Raw genomic sequence first — 24,022 nt, forward strand, 5'->3', positions numbered from 1 at the left:
TCACTGACCCGTGTTGTAGTTTTGGTAACACGAGCGTCTTTACCAATCTTGCCAATGAGACTCAATAATTTCTCTCGGACACGGTCATTGTCGTCCTGCCATTTCTGTAAAAGTAGAAGGGAAGAAATAGAATAGGGGACAGGGACAAGACTGTAGTCATTTCAACGGAGATACAAGGGAATAAGAAATACGGTTGAGCAAGTTACTACATAGACACACAGGAGGGGGGAGAGAGAGAGAGAGAGAGAGAGAGAATGGAAGAAGGCAACTAACCTTTTGTATGAGGAAGAACAACTGTTCTAACTGTTGAGCATCAAACTTCACAGCTGCAGCGGCTATGATGGAGTAGATGTTCTCTATCACATTGTTAGACTGGCCATTCTGCAGCAATAACAACAAAATTATCACACATTATATCTATCTATATAGGGAAAATTTACTGGCATTATTTATTCACCATTACACATGTATCATTTGCTAATAGGAACTGCAGGGTTTCACATGTTAAACATGTAAGGAATTTCCAATTAGATATTCTCCAGACAGAGAAATATATTTGAATATTAACAAAATTGGGGTGAAAATGCACAATTACATTAAAAGAATTTGTAAGACAAATCAGAGACAAAATCTGGTGTGATATTTCATCTAAATGTATTAAATATTTTTAACTTACATCACCAGTTTCATCCAGGTGTGGCTGGTTTTATCAAATGAAAATGTTTATAATGGTTGCAATACATAAGAATGAAGTGTTGTAACTCAACAGAGAACTAGGGTATCCAATTACCAGACAAACAAATGGCATTTAAACAGTAAGCTAGGGAGTGTATTTTGTATCTACCATCTAACTTGTTCAAAAACTTCTAGCCGTTTGATACTATAGTTGTGAGAATCAGATTAGGTTGGGCAAAGTTTAGAGAGCCCCTGCCTCTGCTGACAACAAAAAGCCTCTCCCTCAGAGTGAAAAGCAGATTATATGATGCCTGTGTGCAAACAGCTATGCTGCATGGCAGTGAAACATGGCCTGTGACAGCCGAGGACATGCGTAGGCTTGAAAGAAATGAAGCTAGCATTCTTCACTGGAATCTAATATTTTAATCTAAAAATTTAAATTAAATAACAAATTACATAAATAAATCATAGAAAGAGACTTGCCCAAAATTCCACACAGTGGGATTAAACTTGAAACCATGAGGTTGAAAAATAGATTTCTTAACTATACACACTCATGTTTCTTTACAAAACAACACCTATAACTGTGAATGGTGTGAGGATTTCAGAAACTGACCCCAACATGTTAAAGGGTCCCCAAAACCCTAAAGATTTAGGACCAAGAAATAATAAAAAGAATTTGAAAAAGTGTAAAGACACCACAAAAAAAGGAGGGTGAAGCGAAGACCAGGGCCGTCAGGGTGACCATGAAATCATGTCTATGGAACCAACGAGATTTGTCTTTTCTTCAGTAGAATCACAAGACATCATGGACACTGGAAATAGGTGACAGTAAGCAGTGGGAGCAATGTGAAATTGATGAGTGTTTTCTGTTTGAGTGAATTGGATATAACGAAGGGTTTCAAAGGGGAGACAGAATTAACGAGATGAAACAAAAACTAATGACATGGTGATGGTGGCAGTGAAACACCACCACTGCCACCCCCGCTCCATTTACCTGCATCTTCCAAATCATTGTCAGTTCATCCAAAGACAGTTTGGATCCCAAAAAGTCCACAATACCTTTCACTTTATCACAATATTGAGCTTGATCAATGTTTCCTGTGAAGAAAAAAACAAAAAAAAAAAATTGTTAGATTTTCTCCTGATATAAGACAATGTTTCTGGGGTCAATAAAATAAGGTACCAGTCACACACTAGGGTCAATGACATTAACAAACACCTCCCCTCAAAACTGCTGCCCTTTGAACTTACAAGAACCAGTTGAGTATTGGGAATTGACTTGACCCTCCACCTACTATATTTATTATTACTATCGTTATTATTATCATTGGGGGGGGGGGACAACCTGGCAAAACGTTGAATGGCATTTCTACTGGTTCTTCATGCTCTAAGTTCAAATCCTTCTCAGCTTAACCTTTGCCTTTCATCTTTTTGGGGGTCAGATGAAATTAATTATGACAATGTAGTCTTAAATACATTTATGTTGGAAAAAAATGAGATGGTCATGGCTGGAACCCCTTTAATCATTGGTCTGTTAAATCAAAATTGATCTGGGGGACTAAACAACATCAACAACAAGGAAGGCCACATTAGATAATGTAGTCCTAGATACACTTAGGTCTGAATAAAAGATGGAATGGTCATGGCTGGGTTAAATAACAAGCAAAGACAGGGAACTTACCTTCTAGGGCAATAGCCAGCACACGTTTGTCAACCAAAAAGTTGAGAATTCTGTCCGAGTGAATGGCAGTCTTTAACTTACTGACTGTGGCATCGTCAATGAGTTTGGAGACCTGGAAAGGTAAGCAGAGATAAGTAGACTGTACGGGGGGGAGGGAGGTAGAGTCATGGTTGGGTTGTCAGGGTGTGTAGAGCTGTCACCTGAGATAGAGATAATTATACAACTACAGCACAGTAGGATCAGATGTTTCTGAAAGTCAAAGTTGAAAAGATTTCAATAGAAATAAAAACAACAAAAATATATTCCAGTTTAATGATCCCACCCCCCTCCTTCAAATGTTGTATTGCCACAGGAAGTGCTCTGATGAACTTCTTCCCTTAGTTCCAGATCACTCTGGGGCCATCTCACCTGATTCAAAGCTCATCTTCATGCAGGTGCTGTTGTGCTTCCACTAATTATGAAACATTTTTATTTGGTCATGGCCCCTTTCTCCAAACTGCCAGACTTTAAAACCCTCCCCCACCTTATTGTTTTCCTTCTCCTTTCAAGTCTTAAATAAATTCATTCCTTTCATCTTAATTTCTCCTTCTTCAGAGTCCCTTACACTACGTGCCTTCTTATAAAATTTAAAAAAAACCCACTCAGGTCTTCAGAAGGTCATTCTGGCTAAACTCAGGACCTCAGAATGCTACATTTAGCTGTTTCAAAGGCCATGCTCAGCCCACCACCAGGCCATGGGATCTACACTTCTCTTCTTACTCCACACCTCAACTTTTATCAGAAGAACCATCCCCAACATAACATTTTTTTTTATTTAAATCCTTATTTTTGAACCACAGTAAATGATCATTGAAAAAGGTTGTCATTTCTCTAATTATAAATTTCATTTATTTGAATCAAATCAAAGAACAAAAGAATTTTAAGCTTCAGGTCAACGGTTCCCACTGATTTAGACTTCAAAACACACTGGACAATGAACACACTGGACAGTGAACACACTGGACAGTGAACACACTGGACAGTGAACACACTGGACAGTGAACACACTGGACAGTGAACACACTGGACAGTGAACACACTGGACAGGAAAGCAGTTCACATGGGAAGATTCAGTTAAGAATTGTTTTAAAGTTTAAAATTTCATTAAAAAAAACAGCCTCAGACTATTTGTGGAAAATTTTATGTGTTACCTCTTTTAGGGAATTCATTTTGGCATTAAAGTGAGGAGATTTGAGCATTCGGAGTGCCACATCCAATCGCAGATCATCAACAGCTTCCACATCCTGGGGCCACATAGTCATACATAAAAGCTTCATGGAAGCCAGTAACTCAGAAACACTGCCAACTTTCTGTGGACCAAAACAAAATTAAGAAAAGTAATTAGCAGAAATTCTCGTTATATTCAAGTAAAACATGGGAAATAAGAGACAAGTGAAAGAAAGACAGACTCAAATGTTATGATAGGGTCCCTGCTCAGTGTCAGGTGAATAAATGTTAAAGATGGTGGTTTCATGGAATCAGTTTGTGCTTTTTGTTATAGCAACATCCCGAGTTCAAATCTTGCTGAGGTCAGCTTAACTTTCATTCTTTTCAGGGGTCAATAATATAAAGTAACATTCCATGGCACAAGATTGACAAAATATGTTGTCTGGTATTTCTTTACATTCTGAGCTTCCTAGCAAATTAGTGAAAATGTCCCTTTTTAGATGACAAGCTGGAGCAACGGATAAAATAAAAACTGAAAAGAAAACATTAAAAAAAAATCTCTTTTATCTTCTTTCAAAGACACACCACTTGTCTCAGGAGCCAGCAGTGGTTGCTTGTTATTTAACCCAGCTATGACCATCCCATCTTTTAGTCAGTCATAATGTATCTAGGACTACATTATCTAAGATGTCCTTCCTGGTTGCTGTTTAGCACCAGGTCGCACCTGATCCACATTGTTTGTCAACTTGACAGGGCACACAAGAAGGAAGCCCTTATCTTTTCTAATGACAAGGGACACATTACATACTGTCACCCTTAATACTCCTAAAAAATGGGATGGTCGTGGCTGGCAAATCTTTCCTCATAGGTCTGCCTAATCACAGAGTAAAACAACAACAATCACACACCTGTAGTTGAAGTCCTTCATGACCCCATCCATAAAAGGAAACTCCCAACATGTGTCGGGACCACGCACTCCCATACCATCTGCCTGGTCATGCAATTCTCGGTCATCGTCTCATCACGTCCTTCATTCAATCAGACGGAAACCAGAGACTGACTTACCTTTTCTTTAAAGTCTTTCTCTTCCAAACTCTGAACATATTTGATGGCCTTCTTTAAACCTGGGGCCAGAATATCCAACATCACCGAAGGGTTTAAAAAGTCTGCACAAGTACCAAATGGACGCAGAAGAGCTGCCATAGACTGAATAGTAGAAAGCAGAAAAAAAGATATATGAAGGAATCGTCTTTTACTTATAAGAGGTACAGCTGCCTCGAGTAGTTCACCTGTCTGCAAATAACTTATTTTTTCACTGTTTATCATAAATTACAAAATTATTTTACTGATTGTAATTATCATGATTCATTATTAAGTACCAACGAGACAAATACTCCAGCCCACTGCAGTCATATAATTTATGGGGTCTTAACGAGTCACAGAAGGTTTTTGTTTCTTGGTAATGAACAGGACAAGGAATCACCAACAAACAAAATAGTAAGAAGTAGACTTTGCCAGGAGGTATTTCACAGGTGAAATGACAGATCAATGACCTCAATTTGACAGCGAGAACAAAGTCTAAGATAAAAAAGACACCTTGTTTAATCACATGTGGAATTTTTTTTCATCCCAGAACTGTTAATTTATTTTGGGATCTAGTTTAGTGACAGCCGAAGTTTGTCAAACAAACCACTTACCGGTGCATCTAAATCATCACTCTCCAAATGTTTTTTCACGTATTCAAAGCCCTTTTTGTAAGCAAACTAAAACAGAAGAGAAACAAAGATTTAATAGACAGAATATAGTAACCCACAACACCTGGTCCCTCACTGCTCCTTGCTTTGGACTGGATGAAGACAGTTGTGTATTGAATACAACGAGAACAACTAGAGCCATTCCAGTGGTTTCTAGTGTAAGATCAAGGATGGAGTAAATAAAGACAGCTAGACATGAATCTGTCTATATATAACATAGACATAAATATAATATAACATATACATAACGATATAAACTTGCACTTAATAGTTTATATATAAAATACAACAGCTATATATACATACATACATATATATACATGTCTATATATATAACAGTGTTTATATATATCATGGACTCTCCTACTGTCGACCACAAATGAGGAGTTTCTGCAATTTTTCTACTGAACAACCTCCACAGATGATTTGTTTCTAGCAATCAAATGCTTCTGCTGCACGTTAGCTCATTCTTCCCTGCATCTAATCAACGTTGTCCGAACAGGTGCACAGGTGTAACACACCTCAGGTGTTGAAGTGATTGCAGAGCAACGGGAGATGATGAAGTGCTTTGCTCAAGAACACAACACATCACTAAGTCCAGGAATCCACTTGTATTCATGAGTGCAACACCCTAACCACAAGGCAATGCACCCTCACTCATTATATATATAAAATATATACACAACTATATACATACATATAACAGTGTATATATAATACAATAACAACAATATAATTACACCTAACAGATTAAGCCATGAGATTGACTATAAAAGGGTAAATCAGGTCCATCAGTGAATGGTAAAGAAGACTTGACAAGGTACTTACCCTGTTAATGAGGTTGGTGAGCCAGCCATAAGGGTCCTACAAACAAAACAGAGAAAGGAAAAAAGGTATCAGTTTAACCCTTTAGCATTTAAATTTTCTTCCTGTTTTATGTTCAAACTGATCAGATCCAGTCTCTCACACCTACCCTACAATATCATTCAAAAATATACAAACACACCATTGAAATCTTGAAGCCATGGAATAATACATTCAACATATTCAGAACAATGTGAATAAATAAGCATCAAATTTAACGAAGAAATGTGAATGTTGAAGGGTTGAAGAAGTAAATGGGGTGGGGTATGCAGTAGTGATTGTCATTTCTTACGACGGTGGCAAGATGCTGCAGTCAACAAAGGGTTCAGTGGTTCAAAACCCACCGTCTCAAACACTGACATATATGTCCATGACCAACACATCTCTAAAATGGATCAGTCCACCTAGCTGTGAATAGGCACCACAGCTTGGTGGTTTATGACCAACATGTCACTAAAATGGATCAGTCTGTTTAGTTCTAAATAGGTACCACAATATAGGAACAACAAGGTACAATAAGCAGTGGTAGCACAATAAAACTGCCAACTGTTTATTTGGGTTGCAGAGCTGGGAATTGGTAGGAGAAAGCTGAGATCTGCCACACTGAGATGCCCCCACCCCACCGCCCAACCCATTACACAAAGAGGATATTTTCTGTAAATGCCTTCTTTCTACCCCCAACAAACAAAGAAAACATTGAGTGGTGAAGACCCCCTCCGTTTTACAGAGAAGACACCAGCATTAGTGTTGGGGCCACAATGAAAACGCCCAATAACGTCTGTAAAGGGAAAGGCAAATGGGTGAGGACAATGTTTGGGCAGAGGAGATGTCATTGAAGACTTGATAATGTGTGTAGAAGCAATGCCAGGCAGTAACCAGAGAGTAGGAAGTGGTTGGTGATAGGAACAAGATGGCAGTCAAAGACCCCTGTCCACCCACCTCAAACAGAATATAGGAGTGAGATGTGGTTTGTGAAAGATGAATGAGTGCAAAAACAGGAAGTAAGAACTGACCAAAACAGGACCACTCCACCTTGTTGGGTGATTCCATGGAACATAGAAACAACATGGGAATTTACACAATAGGGAAAGGATATCAGGTGTGGAGAAGTAGTCTTACGTTTTTTCCTGCTCCGGAACAATTGACAGCATAAAGTTCTCCATTTGGAAACTTGTCCTTCCAGTAGGTTTTGTCACATTGTCGGGCACGGTTCTTGAAGTGGAACACAGCATCTTGGTCAAACGCCTACAGAATATAAAAGAAGTGCATTGAGAACATGAAGCTTAGTCTCCAACACATCAAACATATACATACACACATATATACACTCAACTGTATGTATGTATGTTCGTATATATATATATATATATATATATATATATATATATATATATATATATAAATTAAAGTAAACAGAAAATGGAGAAATATTGACTTCCATCAATTATTACTTTTTAATTCAATACAAATACATGGAGTTAAGTCAATTTTTATTGATCAATATTTCTCCATTTTCTGTTTACTTTAAATTTGATTGCTGATAAACTCCTGCTTTAAGGATTTCATCTGCTGTTGTCATTGGTCGCACACACACACACAACATCAGGCACCCCTCTATCACCTACAAATATGATCATTATATAAGTTTGGTCTCTTGAAATGTCAAGACATCACAGATTTTTCCATTAGATCTTTTTCTTTATTATATAATCGGTATTTTGTGCTCCATTAAAATATATGCCGCAAGCCCGACTGTGCATGTCTACCTTGTATCTCTATACAGAAATAGATAGCATCCTATCGAGTTCAAATCCCATGCTGGTATATGTTACACATACATATAAGGCTGTTCATAGTTTCCTTTTTCAATCTACAGAGAAACAGTTAAATTTACCTGTTCATATAACAACTACATAGGTGACATATATTAACATACATACATAGGTGTGTGTGTGTGTGTGTGTGCGCGTGCATGCATGCGTGTTGGTACAGGCATGGAAGTGTGGTAAAGCAGTTCACTTTCCAACCCTGTGGTTTTGAGATCAATCTCATTGCATGACAACTTGGCCAACAGTCTTCCATCACATGCTATAGTGTCCGACAGTGATCCATAGGTCCTATAGAATGTTTTGGGTGTTCTACAATGTTCTGTAGTATTCCATAGTGTACGAGATCAAACTCACCATCGTTAAGACATCAAGGAGTCCAATGGGGACAGGTAAATGTTTTAAACGAGCAACAACGAGGTCAATGAATAACTGCAACATGTTGTTGATTCCTTCTTGAATCTCAGACGTCCACCGATGGACTGCAGGGTATGTCATCAGCTGGAACATAGAAAGAGAGATATAACTGGATGTACATAAATACATATTTATTTCTTTATTGCTCACAGGGAGCTAAACATAGAGGGGACAAACAAGGACAGACAGAGGGATTAAGTTGATTACATCGACCCCAGTGCATAACTGGTACTTATTTAATCGCCCCTGAAAGGATGAAAGGCAAAGTCGGCCTCAGCAAAATTTGAACTCAGAATGAAATACAGGCAGACGAAATACCGCTAAGAATTTCACCAAAATATCAATGTTGTTCTCCTGCTTTTATAAATATGTTGTGTCTTGGAAAATTCTTTCAAAAGGCAGAAGTCTGTGACCTGAGGCCTATCCCCACCCCTCACCACAGTGCCACTCCACCCATGACTTCCAAGTTACACAACAGAACTGGGTTAATCTGGGAGAATTGCACATCACAGCATGACATTGCTGGGGGGGGGGGGGTGCTCGGAAATATAGACAAGATGGTCGTGGTTGGTATGTTGTGACCATGGTTCTGGTCAAGACAACAAGAACAGCATCACAAATCAGATAAGTTATCAAAAGATAGTCAAAGCTGCTGGCAACAATGTTGATGGGATTTGGATTACGTGGTGGTGGGCACAGGATATAACGAGAGAGAGAGAGAGAGAGAGGTAAATGCATATGGAAGATGAGTTTACCTTTTTAAAAGCTTCCGGCATACATTGTGTCATGAAGCGCTTACAGTGTTCATTGGTGTCAGCAAACCCTGGAATGGAGAAGAATGAGGTGAAGGAGAGTGGAGAGCTTGGATGTAACCCTTACTATGAGGGTTAAAAGGGGACTGGAAGGACATCTGGTCATGAAACACTGCATCAGAGAAATCGTCCAACCCCTACCAGCAAGAAAAACAAACATAAAATACAAATGATTTCAAGGATACATTCAGTGTTGGGCCTCATGTATGAGAAGAAGACCCGTCAAGCCGAGCAAAATCGCAGTCCTTTCTTTGATATTGCTGCACCTCTTATGTGTCCATAGCTTACACCAGGTACATCTTATGCAGTTTCTACCCACGCCTTTTCTACAGATCAAGCAAGGCCATCTACATGAAGGGAATTGTGGTTTGTCTACCTTCCTACTTTGGTTTTTGCTAGATTAACTCTAAGGCCCTTCGATTCTAGACTTTGCTTTCATACCTGAAACTTCTCCTCTAGTTCTGATAGTGAATCAGCTATTAGACCAAGGTCACTGGCATAGAAAAGCTCCCAGGAATATCCTGTCTTGAATTCCTGTTATTGGCTGTAGGACTATAATGTATAAGAGGGGGCTGAGGACTGATCCTTTCTTGGTGGACCCTTACCCCTACCTGGAATTCTTCACTGTACTTGTTGCCAACCCTCACCTTACTGACAGCCTCTCTGTACATGGCTTGTACAGCTCTCACTAACCACTTATCTATCCCTAGTTTCTGCATTGACCACCAGATAAGGGATCGGGGGACCCTGTTAAAGGCTTTCTCCATATCAACGAAAGCCAGGTACAGAAGTTTATCTTTGGCTAGGTATTTCTCCTGCAGCTGTCTTACCAGAAATATAGCATCAGTGGTGCTTTTCCCTGGCACAAACCCAAACTGCATCTCATCTAGACTCACTCTCTCCCTAATTAGTTGGGCTATGACCCTCTCCATGACTTTCATTACATGATCCAACAACTTTCATATCTTGGCATTTGAAGCAGTTGGACATAGGATAGTTTGACCAAAAGAACCGGCTATTGCATGCTAAATTAAATATAGAAAAAAACGCATTTGGCCAAATTTGGACATACAACAGTTTAACATAATAGCAACAATATATATATATATATATATATGTATATATATATATATATGCATGCATATACACGCACATCCTTAGCATCTTTTTTACAACTTCTCTGGTGTTGATGCCATGATTAAAATGTATCCCAAACACTCCTTTTGGGGTAAGGAAAGACATCAAATCACAGATAGCATAGCAAAAATGAGGCACAGCAGCAAGATATGGTAGTCATCAGATGCTCCTTTGCCATCCAATGCACGCCAGACATAAATGATGATGATGATGACAAGAGATAATTTACATAATTTCTTTCTCTTGCTTATCCAAGCTATTTAACTTCTCTTATCTTGTGTGTTTAATGTTTGACCTCCTTCAGTGACTTCCTGCACGCTGTGTCTAGCACAGCCTGACCTCCTTAGCTCTGACGCTACATGGGTGGGGCAGAAATCAATGTACACACTTCAGATATAAAGTGACAACGAAGGAGGAGAACTGTATAGGATGGTAGCTAGGCCTGGTAGAAATAGCAGTCAAATCTTCCTCTGTCTTATGTATGTATGAGCCAATGAGGAAGACCTCTACATGGTAGCTGGACCTGGTAGAAACAGCAGCCAAATCTCAATGGGAAAAAATGAAAGTTAATAACTCCAGACATCTAAATTTGGTACAAGTATCCAATGTGTCCTCATTAGATATCAAAATCCTGTAATCCCAATGGTGGCTGGAGATAAGAAGTGCATTCAACTATAGAAACCATGCTACAAGCAAGATGTGGTCTCCCAGTCTGTCCCATCGAGGTGGATAGTAACTTTTAATAACAACAAATTAGAACTGTGATGACGTGTACAGAAACAGAACGGAAGACAAGATGATGGTGATAAGATTCTCAGGGTTCACAAACATATCAATGGATTAATAACTTATAGAGACATTTTGTTATGCAACCATAATATACAACAAAGTATATTAAATGCTTTATAAGTCAATATTATGTTCTACTGTGTTAGCAGTGCTATTAAATCACATGTTAAGGTTATCTGTACAGATTTTCTATAGAAATTATAGCCAGCGCCTATTTGTTATGAAGTTTTGTATCCGACTACTTAAATATACTTTGTAGCATATTGTGGTCGCATAACGGAATGAGGTATCTTTACAAGTCATTAATATGCACATACCAGCTGCCAAGAAGGTGTTTAATGTGTAAAATTAGTGTATCCAATAATGTTACACTGCTGTAGTGGTTATTTAACCAATGACTTTGTGGATGGTTGATAGGCTGGACATGGTGCTGATGAAGGAGCAAAACTCCTGAAATATGGCATATACACCCATTAACCATTTTTTCCATTTTCGATCTCATGTCTCAGATAGAAAATTTTGTAACAAAATCACTGCTGGTTATAATTTCAATAAAAAAATCTGGTCAACAGATATGAAAGGTTGATAATGTTTAAATTAATGAATCCATAATTACAGAAGAGTAAGGATTCTTACAACCTGAGCTTTTTCACAAAGAAGTTAAGGTTACTTTAAATAGTATCTCCCAAAGAAAAAAAGTCAGGATAGTCACATTTGGAGCCATGATAAAATATACGAACCATTGAAACTATGCTAAAAGTAGAATCCATGAGATGTACAGGGTCCTCTGGATGGCAAAAACTATGACAAAGAACTGTCTGAGATCCTGATGACCCAGCAAAGCCAAATAAGCATGGGGAAACAGATGTAGAAACAATGACATGTGAAGCAGAGACCGGGAAACAAAACCCACAACAACAACAACAACAAAAGTGTTAATTTATACTGACCTGCTTCTGCAAAATAAGTGGAAGCAAGGAGACATTTGCCGAGGGATTCTTCTTTACGATACGGGATTGACCATTGATCCACAAACACTCGACTTTCCAATTCATAGAGATTAGTGACAGGAAACTCATAGTTAGTTTCTTCTTCAGCAGTGAGTAAAGGGGGCACAGAATCAATTGAAGGGTCTTTAGCAGATTTCTAGAAAAACAAAAAAACAATGGTAAAATATTTAATGACAAACAAACAATTATTATGATTGATGTACAGGGATGAGCTAGGATTTGAGCTACAAGGGTCAGATTACATGACTTTTAAGGGCCGCATTCTACTATCTTTAGTTTACAATTTGGGCCACTTACTGCTTCGAGAGGAAGGGATACTTCACTCTATTTTTCTACTGGAAACTCATATTTTCATCCAATCAATAAAATTTAGAAAGAAATTAAATGAATTTTGCTTTGCTATTCTTAAATTCTTTGATTCTCATTCAATATTTGATGTACCATGTTTAAAAAAAAAAGTATTAATCACAGGGAAACTATAATTATTTGGGAATGAAATGACTTGATAGAGTAATTCACCAATGACAATCATTAATTTATAGATTGAAAACAACCAGTAACGAGCAATTCCACAAAGTTTTATTTCCTCCTGATAGCCATTGCATTATTGATTATATACAGCTGATTATCTCAGACAAAAGCTACCACAATATTACCAATTACAGTTTTTGTGTTCTGAACAAACCGTTTAAGTAATCATTACACTTGTTTTAATATTTGTTCAATATTTCCTTCAATGTAAAATTGAAATACTTCTTAATATTAATTCTAAACCAAAAATACTTTGATAATTAAAAGTTTCTTGCATGGCTTGAAGTTAAACATACAAAAGTGAAACATAAAGAGGGGGAGAGAGAGAGAGAGAGAGAGAGAGAGAGAGGAAGAGGCATATGTATCAGTGTGGTGATAATGAAATTTGGCTGCTATTTCTAACAGGTCCAGGTACCATATAGAAGTCTCCCATTAGCTCATACACATACATACACAGATAAGAAAGTAGGGTGCGATTAGAGGGTGATTTGGCAGCTATTTCTACAATATGTAGCTACCACATAGATTTCTTTTGTTGACTTGGGTGTTCTGCGGTGGTGGTGGTGGTGGTTGTGATAGTAGTAGTTGTAGTAGAGAGAGAGAGAGAGAGAAAGAGCAAAGAGAAACAACTTAGATTTCTCTGCTGTTACATAACACTATCACTGCCCCTGCCCACATACTGGGTTTATATTTATAACTTGTAGATAGCATCTGGTGGTGGAGGGAGTGATTGGGCGGCAGCTGATGATGATGATGATGATGGTGGTAGTTGTTAGATGCTCTTCCCCCTCCTCATCTGATGTACTCTTAGGTCAATGACTTATACATTCTATAAATATTGTTGTTCCTGTTGGTGGTGGTGTACAGCCCATGCCCTCCTCACTCATGATCCAACAGACTTATTAGAATTAAAAGCAATCCAGTCATTTTCACAGGTATCTAGGAAATACATTATCCAGGACTGTGTTTACTTCACAAAACTGGCAAGGTTGTGATTTGAGGGAGACTGGGCTGTTATTTCTAGTGAAACAGCCACAGAGAAGCCCTCCTCCTCCCCTTCATTGGCTTATGTTCAACAAGTGGGTTTCAAATGTATCAATGCTAAAGTGTGTGTAAACAAACACACACACACATTTTATTTCTTTATCACTTTATCTGTGTGTGTGTGTGTGTGTGTGTGTGTGTGTATGCATACATATTTATGTATGCATATATATGTAGGATGCTTTTCGAACAGGAAAATTACCAGTCTGATTCGTAGAGCACAATCTTCAAATATTTCATAAACAAAGACTTAAAGAAGAAATTATTTTACCTTCAAAAGTATTTCAAACCACAAACTGACTTTTCCAGATATTATTTTTCAATGAGGAATTTAAAATAACTGAAGTGTTTCAATATATATATATATATATATATATATATACAGAGAGAGAGAGAGAGTATATATGTAGTGAAACTAACACCTCGATCGCCATTATATACAAAGAAGCCATCTTCTCTCGCTGTTATAAATATAATCAAGTTCGGGCGTAGCAGAGAACAGCCTACTGTATTCCTCACTTGACTAATTATTATTTGAAGCGGCAACTGCTTCGTACCATTCCCACCAGAACGCAAACTGACCAATCACAGCCCTTAATAAGGTCACGTGATAGTGTTTTTCTAATACTCCATCGGAGCCTACTTTCAGCTATAAATTCGTCTCGGTTCAGATCTCTTAGAGACCTGTTCCGTGTACCACACAGAGCAGCAGCAGCAGTTCCAGCGACAACATCAACAGCATCTCCAACTGCGACTACCAGCATCGCCGCCGCCAGTCAGCACGACAATACGAACTACAAGATTCGCCACCAGAATCGCCAACACGACTTTCCACGTACACCAGCTACCAAACTACCGCAGAACTTCTAACTCTGTTTGTGCGATTCACCTTCGCCACGATAGACAACAGACAAGAACCATGCCTGCGATGAACATCTGTATTCCAGAACCCGGCTCGGCATGGAAGCCCTAACATCACAACGAGTGATCGCTGCACACGCCTCAACTTCTTACATACAGACTGTTACTATTGTGTACTCTAAAAACTGGCAAATTCTTATATGTGTTACTGACTCTTTTTCTATCTGCTGTATCTCACGCATACACATACATGTATCACTTACACACACTCTTTTCTTTATATGACGGCCTGTCTTTTATTGTGTTTTCATTATGTCGCATACACTCACACACAGACATACATTTTAATGCTACAATAAATATTACGGTTATTCATCTTTATCGGTTGTGTTCTATCGTCTTCCTTTACTGGCATTTACGAATTCACTATGTTATCGAAGTATAACATATTTATATCATTTGATATATTTTTGTGTTCGACCGTGTGACGCGTTTAATAAAAGGAGCCCTGTTTTTTCCATTCGTCACCATTTCTCCTTTTGGGTTCGCACGGTCGTTCTTACATATAACATGTTGTGTGTATGATGAGAGGAAAAAGGAGAAAGAGAAAGAACTGGAGAATGATAAGGGTTAAAGAGAGAATGAAGAAAGTATTTCGTTAGGCCCCTACTTACACCCCTACTCTACAACCACCGTAATACAACTATCAGTCTTCCATTTCTTTCTTTTTCTTGAATCTTCCATTTTCTCCCAGGAACACAGGGGATTCAGGACAGCTTTCTTGCTTCTCGCATTATTTTGGGAATATTTGGGGATTGTGTGTTAAATTTGGAAGAGATTTGTTGAGAAATGGGGATGTTGTTTCAAAACAAACATCAATCCCTTTATCATCATCATCGTTTAATGTCTGCTTTCCATGCTAGCATGGGTTGGACGATTTGACTGAGGACTGGTGAAACCGGATGGCAACACCAGGCTCCAGTCTGATTTGGCAGTTTCTACAGCTGGATGCCCTTCCTAATGCCAACCACTCAGAGAGTGTAGTGGGTGCTTTTACGTGTCACCCGCACGAAAACGGCCACGCTCGAAATGGTGTCTTTTATGTGCCACCCGCACAAGCCAGTCCAGGGGCACTGGCAACGATCTCGCTCGAAAATCCTTCGGGAGCCAGTCAGGCGGTACTGGCAACGGCCACGCTCAAAATGGTGCATCTCATGTGCCACCCGCACAAGAACCAGTCCAGGGGCACTGGCAACGATCTTACTTGGCTTGCCGGGTCTTCTCACGCACAGCACATTTCCAAAGGTCTCGGTCAGTAGTCATCGCCTCGGTGAGGCCCAATGTACGAAGGTCTTGCCTCACCACCTCAGCCCAGGTCTTCCTGGGCCTACCTCTTCCACGGGTTCCCTCAACTGTTAGGGTGTGGCACTTTTTCACGCAGCTATCCTCATCCATTCTCACCACATGTCCATACCAGCGCAATCGTCTCTCTTGCACGCCACAACTGATGCTTCTAATGTTCAGCTTTTCTCTCAAGATACTTACACTCTGACGGGTATTCACATTGACATTACACATCCAACGGAGCATACTGGCTTCATTCCTTGCGAGCTTACGTATGTCCTCAGCAGTTACAGCCCATGTTTCACTGCCATGTAGCATGGTTGTTCGTACGCATGCGTCATACAGTCTGCCTTTTACTCTGAGTGAGAGTCCCTTTGTCGCCAGCAGGGGTAAGAGCTCTCTAAACTTTGCCCAGGCTATTCTTATTCTAGCAGCTACACTTTCAGCGCACCCACCCCCACTACTAACTTGGTCGCCCAGATAGCGGAAGCTATCGACTACCTCTAGTTTTTCACCCTGGAATGAGATAGAAGTTGTTTCCTGTTTGTTTACAGTCTTTATTGCACCTGAACATCTGCCACAAACAAAAACTAACTTGCTAGTTAACCTGCCTTTGATGTTGCTGCACCTCTTATATATATATATATATATATATATATACATATATATTTGTGGTATGAGTGTGTGTGTGTGTGTATATATATATATATATGTGTGTGTGTGTGTGTGTGTGTGTGTATGTATAAATAAATTAGTCTTAGCTCCTGGCATGCCCCATGGGCTGCAAGATGTTTTCACTCACCATTGTCTCTCTCTCTGAAATGAGTTACTGGTCAGAAAGAGCCAAATTCATTCATCTCATTAAAAATGTAACAAATTTAATTTTTGATGAAGGTTCAAGGCTAGATTCAAAAAACTATTAGTGATAGAAGCAGTGTTAACACCGAAAAGCAATCATTATATCTAACTTAACATGGTTTTATTCACAAATAATAATTTTTTTAATAATCTTCCCTATTAAGCACAACATCTCCAGCTTCCTTGCTACTCTTATCCAACCAGCAATCTCGAGTGATAGGTTGCAAGAGTTGGGATTGCAATTTCAGATCTTTGCATTCTGAGATGGTGTTTTTTTGTGGCTACTGAGTTGTTTTGACTCTTATTTCTAGCGATACTGGTGCTGATTAGTGCCCTTGTTCACTTTAGTGATGCGTATATACACACATGCACAAGGTGCATAGGGTATTTCAGGTCACTTAAATGACAGCATATTACTCTCTTCAAACCGATTAAAAGGTTTTTATTTCTTTTGGGTCCCCCATGGCAGGTAAAATGCTAACACAAGAAATGAAAAAGAGATGCAGTCATTGTTGCCAAATGTGCAGATTAAAGCGATTTAGAAATTGTCAACTTTCTAAATGTTGGAAAATCATTTGGAGAAACAAAGTTCAGACAGAATTGAATGCCTCTGACAGGAATGTTTCCTTTGCATCAAAGAGGGGGGAAAAAAACAAAAAGAAAAAGATATTGTAAATGTTTGAACACAATAAGGACACCTCAATTCATCCATTATTGATGATAATCCCAGAGAATCAATGATGGCCATCACCAAAGAACTTCAAGTGTCGGAGTGGACTATCAGAACTGAGGACATTTGATAGAAATTGTATGAACTGATGAAAGCCAATTCATGTCTGCAAAGACACAGGCAAAACCATTTGATTGATGCCAAGCGTTTATTTAGAAAATCTGACATGGAAGCTCCAGCTGGTTTCCTTGAATGTTTCCTAACGCAGGGTGTGTGTTGGGTTCAGCACTTTGAGCCAGAGGCAAAGAGACAATCCATGCCATAGAAACACCTCTCCTCACCTGCTCCAAAAAAGGTCAAGGTCATTTCAGCTGCAGGGAAGAGGATGGCCTCAGTTTTTGGGGATGCAAAAAGCATTGTGTTTATTGACTATTTTCAAAAGGGCCACATTATTAACGGAGAGTGCTATGCCAACTTGTTAAGGCAGTTACAAAAGGCTATGAAAACCAAACAGCCAGGAAAATTGATAAAAGGGGTCTTGTTTCATCTGGACAATGCCCCAGCACATAAATCCTTGGTTTCGATGGCTGTTTTGTGCATGTCTATGTCTTTGAACTGGTTGTTAATCCTCCCTTTTCTCCTTATTTGGCCCCCATCTGACTATCATTTGTTCGCCAACAGCAAAAACACTTGACTGGGAACCAGTATTGCAGTGATGATGATGATGATGATATTGTATGTGCTGTTGATGGCTTTTTTGACCAGCAAGATGAATGCTTTCTCATCAATCGGATCCAAACAGTGCAACACCGATGGAAGAAGTGTGTGGACATCGAGGGAGACTATGTTGAAAAATAAACCTCATTTGGTCAAATTCCATGAGAATATCTTGGTCAGCCTATGAACTTTTCAGCCAACTCTTGTCCATTCATGTATATGTGTGTGTGTGTATGTACATATACATATATATATATATATATATATATATACACACACACACATACATACATACACAGTTGACTAATAATTTTTCCTTAAATATTTTTTTTTCTTACCTTAAACTTTGTACATTCTTTAACCATCTTAACTAATAATATTTGTCTGAAATAATGTTAGTTGAATATTTATTCATGGAAGCAACATGGTTGCGCTCCTTTCGAGCATTGGGCCTCACGAAGGCAATGACCAAGACTTTTGGCATTATGCCATGCTTGAGAAGAAGACCCATCAAGCTGAGCAAAATCGCAGTCGTGGCAGATACTGGTGTCACGCAAATTGGCACATAAACACACCCCAGTGTCATACAAAAGGCACCCATGTCGGTGGCACATAAAAGCACCCATTACACTCTTGGAGTGGTTGGCATTAGGAAGGGCATCCAGCTGCAGAAAACCATGCCAAATCATGCCAGCCCAATCAAATTATCCAACCCATGCCAGCATGGACAACAGACTTTAACTGATGAAGATGATGATGATATATATATATTCAAGTGTCTTCTACATCTTTGCCCTCTGGAATCTGATTCTGAAGGAATAGCAAATGTCTTTTAAATCCAGATATTGTCTTACAGGTTTTGTGATATAGGACACAAGTTGTAAGAGGCAGTTGGGGTTCAAGATTATTAGAGTGTAAGCATCTTAAGAGAAGAGTTGGGCAAAAGTGGAATTGACAAGCATATATCTGTCCGTGTGTCTGACGAGGAAGTAGTCAATCCGGCTGGTATGCACCCCAGATTGATAAGTGATCAGATGGTTGGAAGGTTTTCTGAAGTTGGATGAGCCTTGTCCCCACTTCATTTCTGGAACCAAAGCTGTAGCCTTCATGCACACCATGGAATCCATCAGAGTGTTTTCCAACATGTCCATTGAAGTCCCTTGCCATAATGAGAACCTCGTCGTCTTTCGTCCTCAGAAGGGATTCGCAGAAGTAGTCATTCTGAGCATTCGTATGTCCAGCGTGTGGAGCATTTGCAAAATTTGGATTTGATCAGCAAGAGTACCGAGTGGTACTCACTAGAGTACCTGAGTGTATTTAGGATTAGCGCTACTGGACTCTAGTGATACTCAGCTATAGAACCTAGTGGTACTCCCCCTGTAGTACCTCAGAGTACCAACTACAAAATTTTAAGGTGCCACACACGGTAACTTAGGCTGTCCTCCACAGAATAAACAAAGGGGCCTCTATGCAACCGTTTGCCTTGCAAAAAATAGCAGCCAAACCTCCAAATCACATCCAAACCATTTTAAATAAAAGGGCAAACAGGAAAATGTGGTGGTGGTTCCTCGCAAATTAGGGAGGAAAAATTAGGGTGACCATGGCTTGAACATGTTTGGATAAAGACTGACCTGGGGCTAAACAATTAGGAAGGACACATTAGATAATGTAGTCCAAGATACACTATGCCTGAATAAAAGATGGGAACGTAATGGTTGGAACATCTTTGATCATAAGTCTGTTTGGAGCAGGTCAGACCTGGGGCTAAACAGCAACTACATTATCACACACATCTGCCACCTCCAGACACTCACATAGTCCAGACTTTATTGACCCCAACACCAGATCTTGGGGTCAATAAAGTAATCCCCAGAATCAAGTGGTGTTCGGAATCACTCTTGGAAATATTGGGGTCAAGTCTTTGGTCAGAGGATCACTTCTGACCTCCCTCCCTCCCCACCGCTACCCAACATCCGTCTCGATTAAACCGAAAAAATTAAAAGACCCCTACACGTTGCCCTTCTCGCTTTGACTAAACAATAAATGAATAAATAAATAAATAATAGGGGACGGCGAGGAAAATGAACTTTTTAAGGTACTGAAAAAAGCGAAAATTTGCGAACAACCCCGACTAAAACAAGAGAAGCAAAAAAAATTGAAAGAAACAAGAATTTGTTGTTGTTTAGTGGAAGATTAGTCTTGATTGCTAATTTTCCGACCGTGGCCATCCTGTTATACTGTCGCTTATATTTACAGTCGTTCAACTGACAATAGGGCGTGGTTTGAGTACGATTTGGCTGTGATTTCTAGCGAGCTGCAAGACTAGGTTGATATTCCCAAGCTACATCGTGGGGCTAGCGACAAGTTCAGAGACAGGATTTCTAAAGAAACAGGAACCAAAATCCAGGGGTCGAAGTGGAGAAAAAAAAAACACCGCTTGATGGGTGTGTAATCAGTACGCGCGCGCGCGCGACATGTGTGTAGACAGGCATTGACCAAAGATGGAATTATCGACACTTGCGTACACACAGTCAGGTGTATAGTATAAACAGCTATATATTAACACATAAATACATATATACACACCCACACAGCTCGGTATATAATTTATACAACTATATATAAAAAAGACATAATATATATATATATATATATATATAATACACACACACACACATACAGCTAGCTACGTTTAGTTAAATAGAAGCACATACACACAAAGAAGTACATATGCATACACACGCGCGTAAATAGCTAGGTATATAGTCTACACAGTTATTAATATATACATAAGCATACACACACACACAGGCAGCTATGTAGTTATATAAGCACACACACATGTGTGTGTGTGTGTGTATACGTACAGCTGTTTGCCAACATATTTATACTTAAAAACACAAGCGTGCATAATTAAATGTGTACACAATTATTTGACACACCACATGCACCTAGTTATATATCTACTAAGACAGCATAATTACGCACCTACAATTTTTACACATACACACGTGCGTGTGTATATATATATATATATATATATATATATATACAGGCGCATACGTTAGAAATGTACATTTCTCCTTTTCCAAAAGTGATTGAAGAAGCCATGCTGCTGTTTAATGTAAATAATGAGGGTTAGGGGAGATGGAGAGAGGGGGAATCGGGATGTGTGTGTGTGTGTGTGTGTGTGTTTATGAGAGAGGCAGGTTGATTAGGGAGAGCATTCGAGAGGTTTATTGGTAAGAGAGGGAGAGAGAGACTTGCAGAAAGGGGAGATGAAGAGAAATAATAATAAAAGGGGGATTACTGACCTCAGGTCCGGTGAGGATATCATCCGAGTGTTCTGAGGGAGGTTTAAAGAAATCGAGGCCCGAGAGTCTGTTGTGGGGCAAAAGCTGGTCCCCGCCGCCGCCGCCACCTCCACCACCGCCGCCGCCGCCGACCAGAGACGACTCAGGAGGCGTACGAAGTGATGACAGTTGTAACTGTGCGTCCAAATGGTCGAAATTGGTGGTGGAGTGGTCATCGGTGAGGTAGGCAACCGCATCATTCAGATCGTTTTTACTGAAACGAAGAGCGTGACGGATGTCAGTTTCGCTGGGGAACCCCATGTTCAGCAAAGTGTCCACATGAGCCTCGTTCACCTCCATTGTTCGTGTTTAATGTCTCACCGACAGCAATGGACGATTAACTGAGTTTAATGTCGTCGTTGTTTTGTGGTTTTAAAATGAAGTAAAAGAGAGAAAGCCATAAAAATTCCATCGTAAATCTTTTTCTTCTTCGCAGACAAGGTTGCCGCCATTCCAGGCGCAACGTTAAAGAGTGACACAACCAAGGGACAGAACTCAGACGAGTTTTGTTTGTTTTTGGTTTTTAGAGAGTGCTACTTTCCAAGCGGCACAACTCTGTTATTCAACTACTTTTGTGACCCAATTTTGAGATCATCTTTTCGGTCACCGAGATTAACTGTCATTTTGCGCTAGGTTTTCGTTAGGAAAGATAGTATCATTTTATTAACATATTAGATCTGTCAGGTGGAAAAGAACAGTTCTTTTTTCATAAATAAACCATGGGAAGATTATGGAAATTAGTAAATAAACACGAGATATTCACAATCCTCCCATTATCGATCATACTAGAGGTCACTGGTGATATCCTCCAAACATTTTGGGGACAACCCAAGACATGGCCTGACCAACGGTAATGTTGAGGGCTGAGATGCTGGAGCAATCAAACACCTTCACTAACATCTACTTTGATGAGGTTGGACACGAAAATGACTAACATTTCTTGTCATTTCAAAATGAAACAAAACGAATAAACGTAATTTAAAGAGAAAAAGAACTATGAATATTCGTTAGGGAGATATTGTTTTACATCACCTTAATTTATTTTGTCCAAGTTATATATTGTCAGGATTTTATTGACATATTTTTAAGGGAGGAAAGAAAGAAAAAATGCTAAAAGTATGAAAATCGAATTATTGAGTAAAAAAAGAGCCATAACTACCTCAGCAAGGAAACAAAATAAACGTAAAAAATATGAAGGGATTAAGCAATAAATATGATTGCAAAGGTGTTGCTGTAGAGAATGGCCAGCAACACTAACTGCAGCAGTCGTCGCTCCTCATTTTTCATACAGGCTGCAGTTTGTTCTGATTTTATGGAGGAAATCAGCCGTGTGGGATCTGAGTAAGGTGAAGGTTGGCAATGAGTATAGGGAAGAATTCCGAGTAGAAGTAGAGGTTCACCAAGGATCAGTCCTCATCCCCCTCTTATTCATTATAATTATAGTCCTCCAGGCAATAACAGAGGAATTCAAGACAGGCTTACCCTGGGAGCTCCTCTATACTGATGACCTTGTTCTAATAGCCGAGTCACTGCCAGAACTGGAGATTAAGTTTAGGGTGTGGAAGCAAGGTCTAGAATCGAAGGGCCTTAGGGTTAACCTAGCCAAAATCGAAGTCTTAGTAAGTAGGAAGGCTGTCAAATCACAAACCTCTTCAGGTAGATGGCCCTGCTCGATCTGTAGAAAAGGTGTGGGTAGAAACTCCATAGAAAGCACCCACTACACTCTCAGAGTGGTTGGCATTAGGAAGGGCATCCAGCTGTAGAAACTTTGCCAGACCAGATTGGAGCTTGGCTCAGCTGCTGGCTCTCCAGACCTCAGTCAAACTGTCCAACCCATGCCAGCATGAAAAATGGACATTGAACGATGATGATGATGAATAGAAATGAGTAACAAAAAGATGTACAGGTGTCAATTCATTATGGCCGTTTCAAGCGGCTCCTTTCATTGATTAATGAAAACATTACATCATTGACATAATTGAGTGCTAGCTTCATTTCTGCTGCACATCCTGCAGAGCATACTGCCTACATTTCTTTCCAGTCGATGCATCTCCTCTGCATTCAGAGCTCATGTTTGACTAAAATGAAGTATAGCTGTTCGTACACAAGCATCATACAATCTATCTTTCACCCTAAGAGAGAGTCCTTTTGTTGCCAACAGAGGGAGTAGCTCTCTGAACTTTCTCTGTACTATTCATATTCTAGAAACAATACTTTCAGAGCATCCACCCCCATTGCTAATTTGGTCACCCAGGTAACAGAAGCTATCTACTACCTTGAGAGAGCCTACTGGACATTTGAGAGAGTCAAATTCCCATGTGCTCTTAGTGTTTATTGTTCCTGCACATCTCGCACACACACAAAGGTGACCTTACCTGTTAATCTACCTGCAATTCCACTGCATCCCTTACGTGTCCATAGCATGCATTTGGTGCAGCAAATATATTTTATATGGCACAAACCCATCCCC

General features: G+C 39.5%; 1 protein-coding gene across 2 annotated transcripts in view; it reads right to left on the reverse strand.

The window, feature by feature from the left end:
• Nucleotides 1–22,084, reverse strand: part of LOC106874073 (ubiquitin carboxyl-terminal hydrolase 24) — an 85,605-nt gene extending 63,521 nt beyond the window's left edge. For both annotated transcript variants that reach the window (XM_089343866.1, XM_089343865.1), the window contains exons 1-13: nucleotides 21,514–22,084; nucleotides 12,115–12,310; nucleotides 9,182–9,249; nucleotides 8,367–8,510; nucleotides 7,303–7,428; nucleotides 6,148–6,183; nucleotides 5,263–5,328; nucleotides 4,631–4,771; nucleotides 3,550–3,708; nucleotides 2,360–2,471; nucleotides 1,673–1,776; nucleotides 274–381; nucleotides 9–104 (exon numbers count right to left, since the gene is read on the reverse strand). In XM_089343866.1, the coding sequence (XP_089199992.1) occupies nucleotides 9–104; nucleotides 274–381; nucleotides 1,673–1,776; nucleotides 2,360–2,471; nucleotides 3,550–3,708; nucleotides 4,631–4,771; nucleotides 5,263–5,328; nucleotides 6,148–6,183; nucleotides 7,303–7,428; nucleotides 8,367–8,510; nucleotides 9,182–9,249; nucleotides 12,115–12,310; nucleotides 21,514–21,852 (1,695 nt within the window). In that variant the 5' untranslated portion in view covers nucleotides 21,853–22,084. The remainder of the gene's footprint in view (nucleotides 1–8; nucleotides 105–273; nucleotides 382–1,672; nucleotides 1,777–2,359; nucleotides 2,472–3,549; nucleotides 3,709–4,630; nucleotides 4,772–5,262; nucleotides 5,329–6,147; nucleotides 6,184–7,302; nucleotides 7,429–8,366; nucleotides 8,511–9,181; nucleotides 9,250–12,114; nucleotides 12,311–21,513) is intronic.
• Nucleotides 22,085–24,022: the final 1,938 nt, after the last annotated feature.

The sequence above is a fragment of the Octopus bimaculoides genome, chromosome 28 (genome assembly GCF_046866305.1).
Source record: "Octopus bimaculoides isolate indiv1 chromosome 28, ASM4686630v1, whole genome shotgun sequence".
Classification (NCBI taxonomy): domain Eukaryota; kingdom Metazoa; phylum Mollusca; class Cephalopoda; order Octopoda; family Octopodidae; genus Octopus; species Octopus bimaculoides.